This window comes from Dipodomys merriami, unplaced genomic scaffold, assembly GCF_024711535.1.
Source record: "Dipodomys merriami isolate MVZ:Mamm:240054 unplaced genomic scaffold, mDipMer1.0.p SCAF_19, whole genome shotgun sequence".
NCBI lineage: Eukaryota > Metazoa > Chordata > Mammalia > Rodentia > Heteromyidae > Dipodomys > Dipodomys merriami.
Window position 1 is genome coordinate 3,888,064 of NW_027203270.1, and position 19,225 is coordinate 3,907,288.

Sequence of the window (19,225 nt, forward strand, 5' to 3'; positions counted from 1 at the left end):
AGCTCAGAATCTAGTCAGAGAGATAAAGCCTCTATGTACATAATATTATAACACAATGTTATAATGCTAGGTAATAACCCAGACTGCAAATGAAAGGAATTGGCCAGTAGTCCAACCTTTTATTTTCTCCCACTTCAGAAAGCCTTTCTCTCTATTATCCATCTCCTTCCCTCCCAGACTGACACAAATATTCAGTATACAAAACAAATGTGGGGCTGCTCAAGTAGAGGTGTGGGAAGAGGCAAGAGGGACCCTTGTCCCCTATCCCTCCTCTAGCACCTCAATGAAATCTAGCCATAGCAGCCCACGGTGCTGAAAGCATGGACACAGATCCTAGCTGCTGGCGGTGTGCTAGAGGGAAGGATTTCTGCCCCTACGAGTTGGCTAGACAGTGCCAAGCAGGAAAGATTCAATAGGAGAGGTGGGAGTCCTCCAGGCTTGGAGCGAGGGTAGGAGGAAGGAGAAGGGACAGAGCTGCTATTGAGATCCACCTAGCTCAGGCTCCCTCGGCTTGAGTCTCTGGCACTACTACCATAATACTGTTAGATTGAGGGTAAGACACTCAACTACTCCTTCCTTAAGCTGGGATAATATATAAGACCTACTTCATAAGACTGTTGTAAGGACTATATAAATTAATCCATATAAAACACTTATAATTGTGCCTGGCACATAGGACATGTTAGCTATGATTATATCAACTATTACCACATGCTTTGCATACATGAGTTCATTATTAATACTCTACAGGACAGTTAACAGTCCCATTTAGAGTTGAGGAAAACAAGACCCAGAGACACAGAATAACTTCCCCAGAGTCACCAACTGGTAAATATTGTCGATAGGTCTCCATTCGGGACTTCTACCTCCAGAATGCTGGCTTTTAAAACCACAGGATAGGGGCTGGGAAGGTGGCTCAGTGGTAGAGCGCTTGCCTTGCATGCCTGAGGCCCTGGGTTCGATTCCCCAGCACCACATAAGCAATAAGAAAAAAGCCGGAAGTGGCGCTATGGCTCAAGTGGTAGAGCGCTAGCCTTGAGCTGAAGAGCTGAGGGACAGCACCCAGGCCCAGAGTTCAGGCCCCATGACCGGACCCCCCCCAAAAAAAATAAATAAATAAAAAATAAAACCACAGGATAGTGGCCACCCTGGTAAGAGCTGCAGGACTTGCACCCATCTGAGTCTTTCCAGATACAACTCTTGCCACTGCCCTATTTCAAGCATGAGGTGATAAGGGCCTGCCTTATCAGTAGGATGGATGAGGAGCTGTTAATGAGGAAGCAAAAACCAATTAGGGCAACTGGGCAGAAGTGGGTAAGTCCCAAAGAGGGTAAATCCAGAATTATAATGAAGCTTTCAGAAACAAACAAGAGAGATAGCCCATAGCAGGGAAAATTCAAACTAAACACACAGGATGAAGGATAAGAACCGAGTTCAGGGGTGGAGTGGCTACTTAGCATATACAAGGCTCTGGGTTCACTCCCCAGTGCCTCCTCTACCCCCACCAAACCTCATATACATACATAACATGTGATGATGAGCCAGGCGCCGGTGGCTCACGCCTGTAATCCTAGCTACTCAGGAGGCTGAGATCTGAGAATCGTGGTTCAAAGCCAGCCCGGGCAGGAAAGTCCATGAAACTCTTATCTCCAATAAACCACTAGAAAACCGGAAGTGGCCCTGTGCTCAAGCGGTAGAGCACTCACCTTGAGCTGAAGAGCACAGGGATAGCGCCCAAGCCCAGAGTTCAAGCCCCACGACTGACAAAAAAATAAAATAAAACAAAATAAAATGTGATGATGTCTATTATGACAGAATACTGATTGTAATAACTTATTGAATAATCACTATGTACTTAGAATAGAGCAAGAACTTCCATCTGTACTATCTCATTAAATACTCGTGAGTATGTATAAGTCCTATTATTATCCCTCCTCTTTGTGTGTGTGGGGGATTGGGGGGGTTGGGGGTGATGCTAGGGTTTGAACTTAGGGCTTGGACACTATCTTGGAGCTTTTGTTGTTGTTGTTGTTCAAGTCTAGTGCTCTATCCTTTGAGCCACAGCTCTACTTCCAGGTTTTTGGTGGTTAATTGGAAATGAGAGTCTCATGGTCTTTGGATTCAAACCTCAATCCTCGGACTTCAGCCTCCTAAGTAACAAGGATTATAGGTCTGAGCCACTCAAGCCTAGCCCAGGAGACTCATTCTCCAATTTAAAAAAAAAAAGCAAAACAAAAAGCTGGAAATAGAAGCATAGCTCAAGTAGTAGAGAACTTGCTATGAGCAAAAAAATCCAATTGGTACAGACACACACCTGTATAGACCACTTAAAAAAAAACACACACAAAAAAAACTCTGGGCCTAGGCATTGTCCCTCAGCTCTTCAGCTCAAGGCTAGTGCTCTACCACTTGAGCGACAGCACCACTTCTGGTTTTCTGGTGATTTATTGGAGATAAGAGTCTCAAGGACTTTCCTGCCCAGGCAGGCTTTGAACCATAATCCTCACATCTCAGCCCCCTAAGTAGCTAGGATTACAGCATAAGCCACTGTTCCCGGTTTTATAGCACATTTTTATGTATAATTCATTTCCTATAACTTGCATTAACAATTTGAACTTGGAGAATCCCAGAAACCAAAAGCAAAAAAATTAGTATTTCAGTCAAGCCTATGGGGCTTCCAAAATACTGAAAGTAGATTAAAGACCCACATCTCAGACCTCTGAGACCTGGCTCAACCAGGGTGCCCCAGAAAGGAGCTACCTAAGCAGATCATAGGGTGAGACCTAAGGAATCCCTGACCCTGACCAGACAGAAGTTGGTGAGCTTAAGGCTTGAGCAATTCCCAGAGGGATAAAGGGAAGTCAGGTGTGATGGGTAATCTTAGATGTCAATTTGACTGGATTGAGCATCTAGAAGATTAGTAAAAGCATACTCTTTGGGTGTATCTGTGAGGATGCTTCCAGAGAAAGGATTAATGATGAGGGGAAAGTGGGCAGTTTCATCCGATCATCTCATAGGATGGGGGCCTAGATGGAACAGAAGGTGATAAAAGAGAAAGTAAAGTCTGCTAGCAAAGACTTCCTGGTCATCATCATATGAGCTGCCCTGATCTGCCCTGCCCTTTCCATCATGATGTTTGGCTTGATCACAGACCCAGAAACAGGAAATCAGTCTACAATAGACTGAAACCTCTGAAACTGTCCAGTCAAAATAAAAGTCTTAGCCAGGTGCTGGTGGCTCATACCTGTAATCCTATCTACTCGGAGGCTGAGATTTGAGAATCGCAGTTGGAAGCCAGCCCACACAAGAAAGTCTGTGAGACTCTTATCTCCAATAAACTACCCAAAATGCTGGAAGCAGAGCTGTAGCTCAAATGGTAGAGCACTAGCAAGAAGAAGAAGAAGAAGAAGAAGGAGGAGGAGGAGGAGGAGGAGGAGGAGGAGGAGGAGGAGGAGGAGGAGGAGGAGGAGGAGGAGGAGGAGGAGGAGGAGGAGGAGGAGGAGGAGGAGGAGGAGGAGGAGGAGGAGGAGGAGGAGGAAGAAAGAAAGAAAGAAAGAAAGAAAGAAAGAAAGAAAGAAAGAAAGAAAGAAAGAAAGAAAGAAAGAAAGAAAGAAAAAAGAAAGAGAGAAAGAAGCTCCAGGAGCAATACCCAGGCCCTGAGTTCAAGCCCCAGGACTAAAGTTCCCTTCCTTAAGTTTTGTTTTGTTTTCTTTTTAGGTATTTTGTCACAGAGACAAAGAGTCTGAGTCACAAACCAGGTAAGGGAAGGTACGAGTGCGGAGAGGAAACAAGGGCTGTGGTTACAAGGCGGTTGCCAAGGCACACCTTCTAACCCCCTAACAGTTTTTGGTTTTATGTTTGTTTTGGCTTAGGCACTATTTGGCACTTAAGATACATTATTTTTGTTTTGTTTTGTTTTTTGCCAGATGTGGGGCTTGAACTCTGGGCCTGGGCACTGTCCCTCAGCTCTTCAGCTCAAGGCTAGCACTCTACCACTTGAGCCACAGCGCCACTTCTGGCTTTTTTCTTTTTGCTTATGTGGTGCTGAGGAATCGAACCCAAGGCCTCATGCATGCAAGGCAAGCACTCTACCACTGAGCCACCTTCCCAGCCCCAAGATACATTATTTTCATGCTTACAAAAATCTTGGGGATAAGCAATTCAAATCTCATTTTATAGCAATAGAAACAGAGGCCCAAAAGCACTGCCAAGGGCACTGACCATGTGATCCTCTCTTCACGGTGTCCACGTCTCAACTATCCTTCAGGAGAGCTGCCCTCCAGAGGATGAGGGGAAAATCTTTGGCTGCAACCTGGGTGCTTGCCAGGTGTCCCCATGCTGTGAAATCAACATACTGTGGCTAAAGAATAGTGGGAGCTCTGGGTGGCAGAATTTTAGATTGTGTGTGTATGTGTGTGTGCCAGTCCTGGGGCTTGAACTCAGGGCCTGAGCACGGTCCCTGAGCATTTTTGCTCAAGGCTAGCATACTGCCACTTAAGCCACAGTTCTACTTCAGGCATTTTGGTGGTTAATTTGGAGATGAGTTTCACAGACTTTCCTGCCCGGGGCTGACTTCAAACTATGATCCTCAGATCTCAGCCTCCTAAGTAGATAGGATGACAAGCAATAGCCACTGGTGCCCAGTGAAAAACTGAATTTTAATAGAACTTTTTCAAGTTTTTTTTTTTTCTTTCAGTACTGGGGTTTGAACTCAGGGCCTAGCACTTGCTAGTATTAAAAAAAAATGTGTGTGTGTGTGTGTGTGTGTGTGTGTGTGTGTGTGTGTGTGTGTGTGTGTGTGTGTGTATGTGTGTGTGTGTATACTGGGGCTTGGACTCAAGGCCTAGGTGCTGTCCTACAGCTTTTTTCATTCTACCACTTGAGCCAAAGCTCCAATTCTGTCTTTACTGGTTAATTAGAAATAATACGTTCACAGACTTTCCTGCCTGATCCTCAGATCTCAGCCTCCCAAGTAGCTAAAATTTTAGGTGTGAGCCTGGCTCTTGCTAGCATTTTTATTATTTTTTAATGTGGCAATTAATTTATTTGAAAAGGTTACTTACATTTAGCATGAGCTAAATACAACCCTGGTGCAAACCAAAGCTAGCTTGCAGGCCAGCATTTTGCAACCTCAGAAGCAACGTGTAATCATTTTAAGGGTTATTATAACAGTGCGGAAGTGCTCTGTCAATGTTTCTGAGGATGGAAAAAATCTCTCTCTCTCTCTCTCTCTCTCTCTCTCTTTCTCTCTCTCTCTCTCTCTCTCTCTCTGGGTCAGTTGTGGGACTTGAATTCAGGGCCTGGGTGAAATGACCCTGAGCTTTTTTGCTCAAGTCTAGTACTCTACCCCTCTAAGTCACAACTCTTCTGGTTTTCTGGTGGTTAATTAGAGGTAAGAATCTCAAAGACTTTCCTGCTGGGGCTGGCTTTGAACCTCAGATCTCTGCCTCCTGAGTAGCTAGGATTACAGATGTGAGCCACTGATACCAGCAGAAAAAACTTGTCTTTGCTGTGGTGCTGGGAAGGGAAAGGGGCTTGGCCCTTCTCAGTGATGGAGGGGATGACTAAGCCTATGCTGGGATAAAAGCCACAAAGTTCTTCTAATGCTGACTGGTGGAGAAAGGAATTTCTACCTCTCCCTAACTGGTCATGTTAGGAAAACCTGAAGAAACGGCATAGATCACTCTTGGAAGACAAGGGGACAACAGAGAATAGAGGCTTCTTACAGCCCAGAGTTGGGCACAGATCAAGGCATGTGTACGGGGATCAAGTATGACTCTACCTTGCTGGCCAGTGACAGGCAGGGCCGAGGGGCCCGTCGAGGACTCTCCAGCTTGACGATGCTGATGAATCCAGGCTCCAGGTTGTCGTCATCACTGGCATTGCACAGGTACAAGGGATGGGACTGCAGAGAAAGACAAAGCCCCAGGTTAGGGAGTAGGCCTTTCTATGCTATTCCAGGCCAGTTCCAGCTAGATGTCTTAGTCCTATGAGAAAGTAGGTCTTAGTGCTTCATAAAAATCTAGGAACCACTAGTTGACAGAGAGAAGAAAATATGTTGGATAAAGTTTGGCTAAGGCCGAAGCCTGGAGCAGCACCATTCCTGACCCTAGGAATATGGCAGGCCCACACACAGATTGTGTACCTCTAAATCCAGCTGGTGTTGAGCAACCCATAAAGGGGAAGTGGGCTGGATGCCGGTGGGTCACATCTGTAATCCTAGCTACTCAGGAGGCTGAGATCTGAGGATCATGGTTCAAAGCCAGCCAGGGCAGGAAAGTCTGTGAAACTCTTATCTCCAATAAACCACCAGAAAAACCGGTAGTGGTGCTGTGGCTCAAGTGGTAGAGTGCTAGCCTTGAGCTGAAATGCTGAGGTACAGCGCTCAGGCCCAGAGTTCAAGTCCCATGTCCGACAAAAAAAAAAAAGGGGAAGTGGGCCATGTGCTACCAGAAATCTGAGGATGCCCTCAGAAGGATGAAATGGTCTTGTTATATAACTCCTCTCATGCAAGATGATTATAAGACCCATTGGAGTCTAATTTTCCCAGAATAACATGTTAGAGTACTAAAGAACAAAGAAAGATTTATTTGGTCCTAGATATGCCTATGGGCCAGGGACTCCCATATCATAGATTTCCTATTTAAAGGAGCTGCTGACACTTCCCTCCCGACGGATGCCGATGTCTGAAGCACTTCAAGAAAGAACTATCAGAGAAACCATGGAGAATTTTAAGATTTATGAAGATGATAATGTTAATGATGGATAGAAAGGGACAGGCACTGCCACTTTTTTTTGGGGGGGGGGTTGGTCCTGGGGCTTGAACTCTGGTCCTGGGCATTGTCCCTCAGCTCTTCAGCTCAAGGTTAATGCTCTACCACTTGAGCCACAGCACCACTTCCAGTTTTCTGGTGGTTAACTAGAGTTAAGTCTCATGGACTTTCCTGCCAGGGCTGGCTTTGAACCATGATCCTGAGTAAGTAGGATTATAGGCATGAGTCACCAGTACCCGGCTCACCACTTTTACTCTCTCTTTCTCTCTCTCTTTCTCTCTCCCTCCTTCCCTCTGTATATGTATATTTCTGATAAGAAAGCATTACAAGCCAGGCGCTGGTGGCTCATGCCTGTAATCCTAGCTACTCAGGAGGCTGAGATCTGAGGATCTCGGTTCAAAGCCAGCCCGGGCAGGAGAGACCGTGAGACTCCTATCTCCAATAAACCACCAGAAAACCGGAAGTGGCGCTGTAGCTCAAGTGGTAGAGTGCTCGCCTTGAGCTGAAGAGCTGAGGGACAGTGCCCAGGCCCAGAGTTCAAGCCCCACGACTGACAAAAAAAAAAAAAGAAGTATTACATTCTTCCAGAATTTCAGGATTATTAGTCTGGTGGTGATAAATGTTTATTCGGGGAGAAAGGTTATGCACTTCCGTTCTCAAACAACAAAAAAATGGCTGGCATGAAATTGAGGTTCTCACTTTAGTGACGCTGTAGCTACTGGCTCAACAAGCTCTATAAGTCTGTCCACCTGCCCATCCACCCAACCATGTAGCCATTCATTTCTTAATTCTATCCACCCTGAAGGCTCTATGGTGCCAGACACTGTCCAACACATTGAGGTGTCAATGACGAGTAAGTCAGGTTCCTCATCTGGAAGAAGCTCAGAAGACAAGCTAGTAAACACCCTGTGCTGTGTGTTTTGCTGCCAGTTTGTTCAAGGGCTTATTGCAGGACACCAGAGTTAAATTAATAATCTATGTCATAGGGGAGGACAGAGAATTTATTGTGAGAGGTGATTTGAGAATTTCCCTGGAGGTGGAATAGATGGCATTTTTCAGCTAGACTGGACCAACAAAAGGGAGTGGAGATGGAATGGTACATTCCTGGCATAGAAAGCTGCCTATGCCGATGTACCAGGTAGAAAGAGACTATAGGAAGATATAGGCTGCCATGAGAAGGGAGGAGGTGAGGCTGAGAGACCAGTAAGCCAGCCACACAGCAGGGAGCGGGGAAGGATTACTCTGGTGACTGTAGAGAGATGTTGTGATAGAGATTCAGAAGCCAGCTGCTCCAACAGGCCCACAGGAGTCCTTCAGGAAGGACAAGTTAGAGCCTCAAAGTCTACTGCTTGGCTTGCTCCTCCCCTCCCTTTACAGGTCAGGTTTTCCATGATGACCCCAAGATGCCTTCTACTGACTAGAGGGCCAAATGGGAAAGGCAAAGTTTACTTTGAAAAAGAGTCATCTGTACAGAAGGATGAGCAAATATTTGCCCACCATGCCCCCCTGCCCCACTCCCCAGGCCTCAGCATTCACAGAGCAGTGCTGTATTATGGGTTGCCTCTGACAAGGGGAAAGGGGAAAACAAGATGTCAAGAGTCACCTGATTTGCCTAGTTCTGAACCAACAAATATGGAAGAAGGAATGTGAGGAGATTAACTATTTTTTTTTGGGGGGGGGGTCCAGTCGTGGGGCCTGAATTCTGGGCCTGGGCGCTGTCCCTCAGCTCTTCAGCTCAAGGCTAGCGCTCTACCACTTGAGCCACAGCACCACTTCCAGCTTTTTTCTTTTTGCTTACGTGGTGCTGAGGAATCGAACCCAGGGCCTCAGGCATGCAAGGCAAGCGCTCTACCACTGAGCCACCTTCCCAGCCCCAGGAGATTAACTATTAGTAAATGTCTCTTGCATGCCAGGGCTTTCTGCCTCTCACTATGAGATAGGTGTTAACATTTACCGATAAAAAATGGAGTTTTGAGGCTCAAGATCATCCAGGTCACACAAGATTAGAATTTCATTCAGTCTAACTCCATTTTCTGGAGTTTGGAACTTCTTATGAATGGTGTGAACCCTCCATCGTCCATGCTAACAATAATGAGGAAGAGGAGCATAAGATATAACTGTATATTGAGCAAATATTGTGGGCCAGTGATTTTTTTTGGTTGTTTTTTTTTCTTTTGCCAGTCCTATGGCTTGAACTCAGGGCCTAGACATTGTCCCTGAGCTGCTTTTGCTGAAGGCTAGAACTTTACCACTTGAGCCACAGCACTACTTCTGTTTTTTTCTGTTTGTGTGGTACTGAGGAATCAAATCCAGGGCTTCATGCATGCTAGGCAAGCACTCCACCACCAAGCTACATTCCTAGCCATAATCATTTTTCTTATTATCTGCCTTCTTCCATTCTCATTATGGCTACTTTAATACATTCTAAGGTATCCTACTATCACTGCTATCCTGATCTACTGGAGTAACCTAACTAGGGTCACGCTGCCCCATTCATTTCTCTGTACTGCAGCCAAGATGGTCTGAAATGCTAACTTATGCATGTTACTCTCTACTTTAAGATCCCACAAAGCTGGGCTGGGGATGGCTCACGCCTGTAATCCTAGCTACTCAGGAGGCTGAGATCTGAGGATCACATTAAAGCCTGCCTGGGCAGGAAAGTCTGTGAGATTCTTATCTCCAATTAACCACTAAAATGCTCAAGTGGTAGAGCATTAGCCTTGAGTTAAAAAAAGGGAAAAAAAAAAGCTCAGGGACAAGGAATAAGAGCTCTAAGATCAAGTCTTCAAGTTTTTGATATGAAGTATGTTTTTTTGGTACTGATACTGGATTTTGAACTTAGGGTCTCATGCTCTTCTTCTTTCTTTTCTTTTCTTTTTTTTTGTCGGTCATTGGGCTTGAACTCTAGGCCTGGGCGCTGTCCCTCAGCTCTTCAGCTCAAGGCTAGTGCACTACCACTTGAGCCACAGTGCCATTTGTGGTTTTTTCTGCTTATGTGGTGCTGAGGAATTGAACCCAGGGCCTCATGCATGCAAGGCAAGCACTCAACCACTGAGCCACCCTCCCTGCCCGGGTTCCGTGCTCTTGCTTGGCTTTTTTACTCATGGCTGGTGTTCTACTACTTAAGCCACACACCCCAGTTCCAAGTATGCACTCTTACACATAAAAGGCTGGACTGAGTTTTGTTCTCTGGCCTTGCCACACAGCTTACTTTCCCTTCACATATCTCTTCCCTCCTGGCAATCCATGTCCAGAAATAACTTGCTTCATTTCCCTAAACACATTTGGCACTTGTGGCTGGGTCGTGCATTTCCCTAATCATAGACTTACCCCACTATATTAGAATTATCCGTTGCTTTTCCTCTCTCCTGGAGGAAATCTGGCCCCAGTGCCTGCTGCACACCGGGCACTTCATATTTCTTGACTAACTATGGGAGGTTTACAACTAGAGAGCTAATAGTTAACTGTAAAGACAACATGTATACACCATCTTGATCATAGTTACTCTGGGAGAGGATTTGGAGAAGGGATGGTCCAGAGGGACTTTGGTGCTTTTGCTTTCAATAATATCATAGGATAACAGAGATAATTGAGGTTTTTTTCCCCCCTCTAATGCACTAAAAGAACAAAAAAGCTGAGAGCCAGTGGCTCATGCCTATAATCCTTCTTACTCAGGAAGCTCATGGTTTGAAGCCAGTCTGGGCAGGGAAGTCCTTTGAGACTCCTATCTCCAATATACTACCGAAAAGCCAGAAATGAAACTATGGCTCAAGTGGTAGAGTGCTAGCCTTGAGCAAAAGAAGCTCAAGGACAGCACCTAGGCCTTGAGTTCAAGCACGTGCGCGCACACACACCACCATCACCACCACCACTACCACCACCACCACCACCGAGAGCTATGAATATTTTGTTCTGTCTTTCCCTTTTACTCCATTCCAAAAAGGTAGCCTCACCTTCCATTCCCTTGCCTCAAGTCTATTTGCCAAAAGACCTCTCTTCCAGCGGAGGGGGGGGGGGAATGAACTCATTGAGAAAAATGTAAGTATCCTAAAGGCAGAAAGGAGTGTGTGTATGGGGGGGGGGTAGGCCTAGGGAAAGGGGTGGTCAAAGTCTCTAAGGAGCCTGAGATGCACCAAGTAATGGGGACTTGCAGCTGTGCTCTGGAAGGGATGGGCCCCTTGGAGAATAACTCAGCTGTGGACACTGGCAGAGACAATGAACCTGCAGAAGTGTCAAGGAAACACCTGTGTTTAAACAAGGGACCTATCTGTGGTAACTGGCAAGAACAAATATCAGAGGGATTCCTTGGACATTCTCATTTTCCTAAAACCTTGGAATTTCGAGATACTCTGAAGGGAAGATCCCTTGAAACACAAAGAAATAGAAGGTGAGGCTACCTTCTTGGAATGGAGGAAAGGAAAAGACACAGAACAAAATAGTTCTAGTTCTCAGTGTGTGTGTACGTGCTTGAACTCATGCACGCATGCCTGCATGCACACATGTCAGTCCTGGGGCTTGAACTCAAGGCCTGGGTACTGTCCTTGAGCTTCTTTTGCTCAAGGCTAGTGTTCTACTACTTGAGCCACAGCTCCACTTCTGGCTTTTTGGTAATTTATTGAAGATGAAAGTCCACCTAAGGGAGCAGAGCCTTGGAGTCAGATTTAATTAGAAAGTATATTACGTGACATTTCTTATACAGTTATACACTTTCTGCACCTTGTATGGTTTGACTCTGTTATATTATCAGAATGGAGACAACCAGCCATTCCCACCAAGACTGTTTACCACTTAGCAAAGCGGTGCCAGTCTGGGTGGTTGCGTGTAACCAACATCATCTTTGCCCTCCTCTTCCTGGCACTTCAGCCAGGAGAAGGCTCCAGAGGAGAAACAGATCAGACACACTGGTCTCCTTAGGATTCCTAATAACAAAGATGCAAATGTGATTTCCACCTGTGGCTACCTGTCCTCTCACTGACACAGGGAGAGGAGCCAAAAGCAATGGCTTGCAGAATCTTGCGAGGGCATGGTTGGGAGAGTTCCCTGCAGATGGAGGACAAATCAAGCAAAGCCTGCTTTCACTGTGCAAGTCATTCAGAACCAAACTGGCTTTGCATACCATTTACACCCCTGTATAAAGATGTGCAAACTCTCCTTCCCTCCCTGTCACTCTCCTGGACTCAACTGATCCTTCTGTCTTAGCTTTCTGACTAGCTAGGACTATAGATGTCTGCCATTATGCCCAGCCTGTTTGTCAGTCCATTTATCCAGGTATCTATCATCTATATATCTATCCATCTATTTATTTAGTGTTTAGGCACTGGTGCTTGACCTCAGGGCCTCAAAATCTTGCTAGGTGTTTTCTGCTCACAGCTGGCACTCTACCACTTGAGCCATGCCTACGGTTCTAGCTTTTTTTTTTGGCGGGGGGGGGGGGGATATGAGTCTTTTACATTTATCTACCTGGATTAGCTTGGAACTGAGATCCTCAGACCTTAGCCTCCTGATGAGCTAGGATTATCAGTGCCCAGTATTTTTTTTTTTTTTTTGGTTGGTTGTGGGGCTTGAACTCTATCTAGCCTGGGCGCTGTCCCTCAGCTCTTCAGCTCAAGGCTAGTGCACTACCACTTGAACCACAGCCTACTTCTGGCTTTTTCTGCTTATGTGGTGCTGAGGAATTGATCCCCAGGCCTCATGCATGCAAGGCAAGCACTCTACCACTGAGCCACCTTCCCAGCCCCCCCTCATTTTATTTTTGAGACAAGGTCATGCTATATATCCCAGGCTGACTTTGAACTCATGATTTTTCTGAGCATTGGGATTACAGGTATATTTGACTCTGTTTTCTGTCTTCCTTCTTTTACTTACTTATTCCGATTAATTCCTGTCTTTCCCAAGACAGACCTAAGGTTCAAATTCTAACAACATTATTTACCTGTGTGACCCTGAGTGAGTTACTTAACCTTTCTGAGTTTCACATTCTTCACTTTCAGAATGGAAACAAAAGTGCTTCCTGATTGTGGGGAAGACTAAAGATAATGGCTAGTAAGGGCCTAGCACAGAGCCCAACACTTAGTAAGTGCTCATTAAATGAGAGCTGGTTTTATTACTGCACCTATAATAATAAATCTCTTCTTATTCCTGGAAGAGACAGAGCCCTTTCTGACTCTTTCCTCAGCGGTCAACAGAGCCTCTAAATGCCAGCATTCCACAAGGCGCAGTCTGGGAGAGCTCATTATCCACGGTCACTTCCCTCCTGTGCTCTGCCCCCCAAACCTTACTAAACAAGCTCTTCCAGTTCTCAGCCTGACTCCTTCCCGTGAAGGAAGCCATGTGATCTCATTACCTCCTCACAAAGGGCATTCCAGGGCTCAAGTGAGCCCCAACTTAATGCTGGCCTTACTTATCCACAGCATCTCCTCCTCTTGCGGTGTGTGCTTTTTTGCAAGCCATTCTTTACTGTCTCCTGTTTCCCAGCACCCTCCTCCCCCACCTCTGCCGCAATAACCTCTTAGTTCTCTGATTCCAGGCACAGACCTTCACCTAGGCCTTGGCCAGGTAACTTTACTGCCTGCTACAATTTTACCTTTGTAATCAGGAACGTTGGCTAGGCATCAAAGGCATCCTTCTTGCCATTTCCTCTTTTCAGATTTTATAATCATCCTCCCCGGTGCAACCTCCATTACCTGAACTTAGAACTACCTGGCTTTTATCTCTGGCACCATCATAAAGCTCCCGTTGCCAGGGGGTTGGGAAGAAACAGACTGGCCTGATGGTCTGCTTCTATCTCGCACACTAGAATAGCTTACACAGAGGCCAGGCCGGTGCCCACAGCTACAGATTCTATCCTGGTTGTGACTGTCTGGTGTGGATCTGGAAACCTTGAGACCTATTTCCCATCCTCACATTTTCCTGTGTCTGTCTCTTTGGGAGGGCTGAGTTTCCTAATGAATGAAATTGGGACACTGGAGAATTTTCAGGAGGAGTTTGTCTTTATCTATTTTCTTAATAACCATTTTACAGGGAAAGTATATTAAGGGTGTGTGTGTGTGTGTGTGTGTGTGTGTGTGTGTGTGTGTGTGTGTGTGTGTGTGTGTGTGTGTGTGTGTGTGTGTGTGTGTGTGTGTGTGTGTGTGTGTGTGTGTGTGTGTGTGTGTGTGTGTGTACTGAGGCTTGAACTCAAGGACTGGGCATGATGATTCCTTAGCCCTAGTTGCTAGGGAAAGTATATTAAGGGTGTGTGTGTGTGTGTGTGTGTGTGTGTGTGTGTGTGTGTGTGTGTGTGTGTGTGTGTGTGTGTGTGTGTGTGTGTGTGTGTGTGTGTGTGTGTGTGTGTGTGTGTGTGTGTGTGTGTACTGAGGCTTGAACTCAAGGACTGGGCATGATGATTCCTTAGCCCTAGTTGCTAGGGAAAGTATATTAAGGGTGTGTGTGTGTGTGTGTGTGTGTGTGTGTGTGTGTGTGTGTGTGTGTGTGTGTGTGTGTGTGTGTGTGTGTACTGAGGCTTGAACTCAAGGACTGGGCATGATGATTCCTTAGCCCTAGTTGCTCAAGGCTGGCACCCTACCACTTGAGCCACATCTTCACTTCCAGTCTTTTGGTGATTAATTGGAGATAAGAGCTAACACAGACTTTCCTTCTCCGGCTGGCTTTGAACTGCAATCTTCAGCTCTCAGCCTCCTGAATAACTAGGATTATAGGTGTGAGCCACTGGCACCTGGCACATTGTGTAATTTTTTTAAGCTACAAAAGAAGATGATGTTAGTGTCGAGAGAAAAGCGTAATCACAGGCTATGATGGGAGTTGTCCAACAGAAGATGGTTAATGGGTAAAAGGAGTGGCAAGAAAAGTAACTTGTCTGAATCTAATAGCAAGCAAGGGGGCAAAATCTTCTGGGGGAATAAACTGAGTTTATAGAAAGTCCAATTTGAAGCTCTGTATAACATAGGCTCTTAGTATTTGATAAAGGAATGAATAGAGATTTATTTCAATCTAGTTTATAGAAAAAACACAAGTCTTGACAGCTGAGTCTGGTTCATACCTGTAAGAACCTTCTAAACTTCCTTTTAGCTAAGTTTGGTGGTACAGGCCTACAGTCCCTATTGCAAGAGAGCTGCTTGAGCTCATGAATTCTGACTAAGCCAGCTAACATGGTGAGACCCCCAGCTCAAAAGTAAAACCCCAAATTTGCCTTTTAAGATGAGGAAAATTGAAACTGGAGGTATGGCTCAAGTGACAGAGCATCAGACTTGAGCAAAAAAGCCAAGCAAGAGCTCAAGGCTGAGTGCAAGCTCTAGCATTGGCACCAAAAAACGAAATAAGATGAGGGAAGTGAGCTGCAAGTTACAGAATGTCTATAGTTTTGGGGGGTTATTTTGTGTCAGTACTAGGGCTTATTCTCAGGGCATGGGTGCTGCCCTTAGCTTTTTTCCACTCAAGGCTGGCACTCTACAACTTGAGCCACAGCACCATTTCCAGCTTTTCGGTGGTTAACTGGAGATAAGAGTCTAATGGACTTTCTTACCTGGGCTGGCTTCACACCTCAATCCTCAGATCTCAGGCTCCTGAGTAGCTAGGATTACAGAAGTGAGCCATTAGCGCCCAGCTTCGTGTATGGTTTTACACCTAGTTAAAAGTCGGGCACTGGTAGCTCACATCTGTAATCCTTGCTACTTAGGAGGCTGAGGTCTGAGCAGCATGGTTCCAAGCTAGCCTGGGCAAGGAAGTCCATGAGATTCTTATCACTAATTAACCACCAGAAAACAGGAAGTTGAGTTGTGTCTCAAAGTGGTAGGATACTAGATTGAGCAAGCTCCACGACCAACCACAAAAAAAAAAAAAAGAGAAAATGAGGTCATGTAGATTCAAACTCCCTGTCTGCCTGTGTCACCAGGCTGCCTCCAGGGATATTTGACGGGAGGGCATCTCCTTGCTGCAGCAAGCACCAGCTGAATGCTGCCGTGCACGGAAGTGTGACAGAAGGCTTCAGGACCCCCAAGATTAGGATTATCCATTTTAATCATCTCAAGAAGCCAGAAACCGAGTTTGCCTCCTGTGCTCTCTCTGCCTCCCAGCCTCAGCTTCTTTCTCTTGCTAGGATTTATCTCATCTCTTCTAGCCTACCACAAAGATTGCCAAACCCAGATGCTGGGAAGAGATGCTTTCCCAGTGAACAGTCAATGTTTGTCTAGAATGGGAAAGGTGTGTCCTGACAGTAGAGGCCGCAGCAGCTCAGGCCCATGAATAGTCATTCAGTCACACTTATTTCCTTTGCTCTCTATTGAGGCTCTGAGTTCAAACCCCAGTACAATTTTAAAAAGAAAAAAGGGGAAAAAATGATAAAAGCTTCATTTTTGTTGTTGTTGTTTGGTGCTAATACTGGGGCTTGAACTCAGGACCTCGAACCTTGAAGTTTCTCTTGGCCTGGTACTCTACCACTTGTGTTACAGCTCCACTTCTAGCTTTGTGCTGTTTAATTGGAAATAAGAGTCTTCCTGGGTTGGCTTTGAACTGAGATCCTCAGATCTCAGCCTCCTGCGTAGCTAGGATTATAAGCATGAGCCATAGTGCTCAACTTAAGGATTCATTCTTCAATTTTAAAAATGTACCCAGCTCAGACTATGTCAAAGCTGCAGAATATAACTTCATCCTTTACATGAAAATAGCTTCGGTTGTGGTATTTTCTTGACCCCATCTCCCTTCTGAGCTCCTTTGCAGGAGTCATAAGCACAGGCATAAATTGGTAGAAGGAGGCAAGGAGAAACAGAACAGCTACGTTATCATAGCTTTAGAAATAAGTCAATATCAAAGGGAAGTTTGGCAGTAACCCAACAGAGAGAAGATGGAAAATCATAGTCTTTAGTCTAAAGGTAGAGTAGCTTATTTTTTTTTTCTTCAGTACTAGAGTTTGAACTCAGGGCCTCATGTGAGCTAGGCAGGTACTCCATCACTGATTCACACTTCTAACCCCTTTTCTTTTTCTTTTTTCTTTTCCTTTGGTCAGTCGTGGGGCCTGAACTCTGGCCTGGGCACTGTCCCTCAGCTCTTCAGCTCAAGGCAAGCACGCTACCACTTGAGCCACAGCACCACTTCCAGTTTTCTAGTGGTTTATAGGAAATAAGAGTCTCGTGGACTTTCCTGCCAGGGCTGGCTTTGAACCGTGATCCTCAGATCTCAGCCTCCTGAGTAGCTAGGATTACAGGCATGATCCACCAGTACCCGGCAAAGCCCTTTTCTTGTAAAGGGTCTTTCTGTTTTGCCCAGACCCATACCTAGGCCACAATCCAGCTATTTTATACTTTTTTGCATCACTATCATGATTGATACACACTGTCCACCTTCTGCTTATTTGTTTGTTTTTTTGGTCAGTCCTGGGGCCTGAACTCAGGGCTTAGGCACTATCCCTGAGCTGCTTTTACTCAAGGCTAGCACTCTACCACTTGAGCCACAGCATCACTTTTAGCCTTTTCTGTTTATGTGGTACTGAGGAATCAAACCCATGGCTTCATGCATGCTAGGCAAACACTCTACCACTAAGCCACATTCCTAGCCCAACATTCTGCTTCTTCTACTGAGCTGAAGACTCATAGAATTTTCTGCTCAGTCTGGATTGGAACTGTGATCCTTTCATTATCAGCCTCCTATGGAGCTAGCATGACAGGCATACCACCATGGTCAGCTATAAAGTTGAACTTTTATACCATTACAGTTACACACCACATAATGATGTCACGTAATTACAGAACGCTATGTGACATCCAATAATATTATAATGGAACTGAAAAGTTCCTACCGTGTACTTATAACTAGTCTGACTCTGGAGCACAGTGCGTCACTCATGTTTATGGAGAAGCTGGTGTAAACAAGCTTACTGTGCTGCTAGTTGTAGAAAAGTATAGCATTACAAATAGATACAGCATATAGTGTTTGAGAGTAATTTAAATGACTGTTACTGATTTATTATCATACTAGACTTTTTATCATTATTTTAATGCTTTCTACCTATATAAGAGTCTCATGGGCTTTTGTGCCCAGGCTGGCTTTGAATCACGATCCTCTCAGCCTCCTGAATAGCTAGGATTACTGACATGAGCCACTGGTGCCCAGCTTCCCATGTCTCTTAAATGTATCAAGAGGCCATGTTGGAGGATTGACTTACACCATGTAGGTTTATGAACGATTTCTCTGATGTTCACACACTGACAGAAATGCCTAACGCCTTTCTCAGAATGTATCTCAGTTATTCAGAGAAGCCAAGTTTTGTCCTGACTCAGCCCAGAAAGCCTTCTAGTTATAGGGGGGGCACTAGGAAGCTACTCATGAGCCAAGAGAGAGTCCATCAAATGTCAAGGATCTTTGGAAGAAAGGCCACAAGATGGAATATCAAAGTTCTGAGGTCCATGAAATTAAACATCTTAAGAGGACACAGCGAGGTAGGGTAGGGAGATGTGGCTTAGTGGTAGAGTACTTGCCTAGCATGCATGAAACTCTGGGCTCAATTCCTCAGTACCACAAAAAAAGCTGGAAGTGGTGTTGTAGCTCAAGTGGTAGAGTGCTAACCCTGAGCAAAAAGAAGCTCAGGGACAGTGGTTAGGCCCTGAGTTCAAGCCCCAGGAATTGGGGGGGGGGGAATGGGGAGAGGACACAGGGCTTGGTAGTGCATGCCTACAATTCTAACACTTGGAAAGCTTAGGCAGGAGAACTGAGTTTGAGGCCAGCCTGGCTACAGAACAATACCCTTTATCAAACAGCACAGACACAGACACACAGAGATCTTAGAAAACAGTCCAGTGTGTAATTTGAACTGTTTTCCTCATGAAGGGAATTCAGGGTTCAACCATCCAAGAATCCTATTAAGAAGTCCTGAAGGGGCTGGGAAGGTGGCTCAATGGTAGAATGCTTGCCTTGCATGCATGAGGCTCTGGGTTTGATTCCTCAGCACCACATAAGCAGAAAAGGCCAGAAGTGGCGCTGTGGCTCAAGTGGTAGAGTACTAGCCTAAAGCTGAAGAACAGCGCCCAGGCCCAGAGTTCAGGCCCCATGACCAACAAAAGAAAGGAATGAAGAAAGAAAGAAGGAAGGAAGGAAGAAAGAAAGAAGAAAGAAAGAGAAAGAAAGAAAGAGAAAGAAAGAAAGAAAGAAAGAGAAAGAAAGAAAGAAAGAGAAAGAAAGAAAGAAAGAAAGAAAGAAAGAAAGAAAGAAAGAAAGAAAGAAGAAAGAAAGAAAGAAAGAAAGAAAGAAAGAAAGAAAGAAAGAAAGAAAGAAAGAAAGAAAGAAAGGAAGGAAGGAAAAGAAAAAAAGTCCTGAAAAGCACAACACTGGTGGCTCAAGCCTGTAATCCTAGCTACTCAGGAGGCTGAGATCTGAGGATCGTGGTTTGAAGCCATCCTGGGCAGGGAAGTCCATGAAACTCTTGTCTCCAATTAATCACTAGAAAACTGGAAGTAGCGCTGTGG

General features: G+C 45.3%; 1 protein-coding gene across 2 annotated transcripts in view; it reads right to left on the reverse strand.

The window, feature by feature from the left end:
- Rnf43 (ring finger protein 43) overlaps positions 1–19,225 on the reverse strand; it is a 78,737-nt gene that overhangs the window by 14,606 nt on the left and 44,906 nt on the right. For both annotated transcript variants that reach the window (XM_070027003.1, XM_070027002.1), the window contains exon 3: positions 5,783–5,905. In XM_070027003.1, coding sequence (XP_069883104.1) covers positions 5,783–5,905 — 123 coding nt within the window. The remainder of the gene's footprint in view (positions 1–5,782; positions 5,906–19,225) is intronic.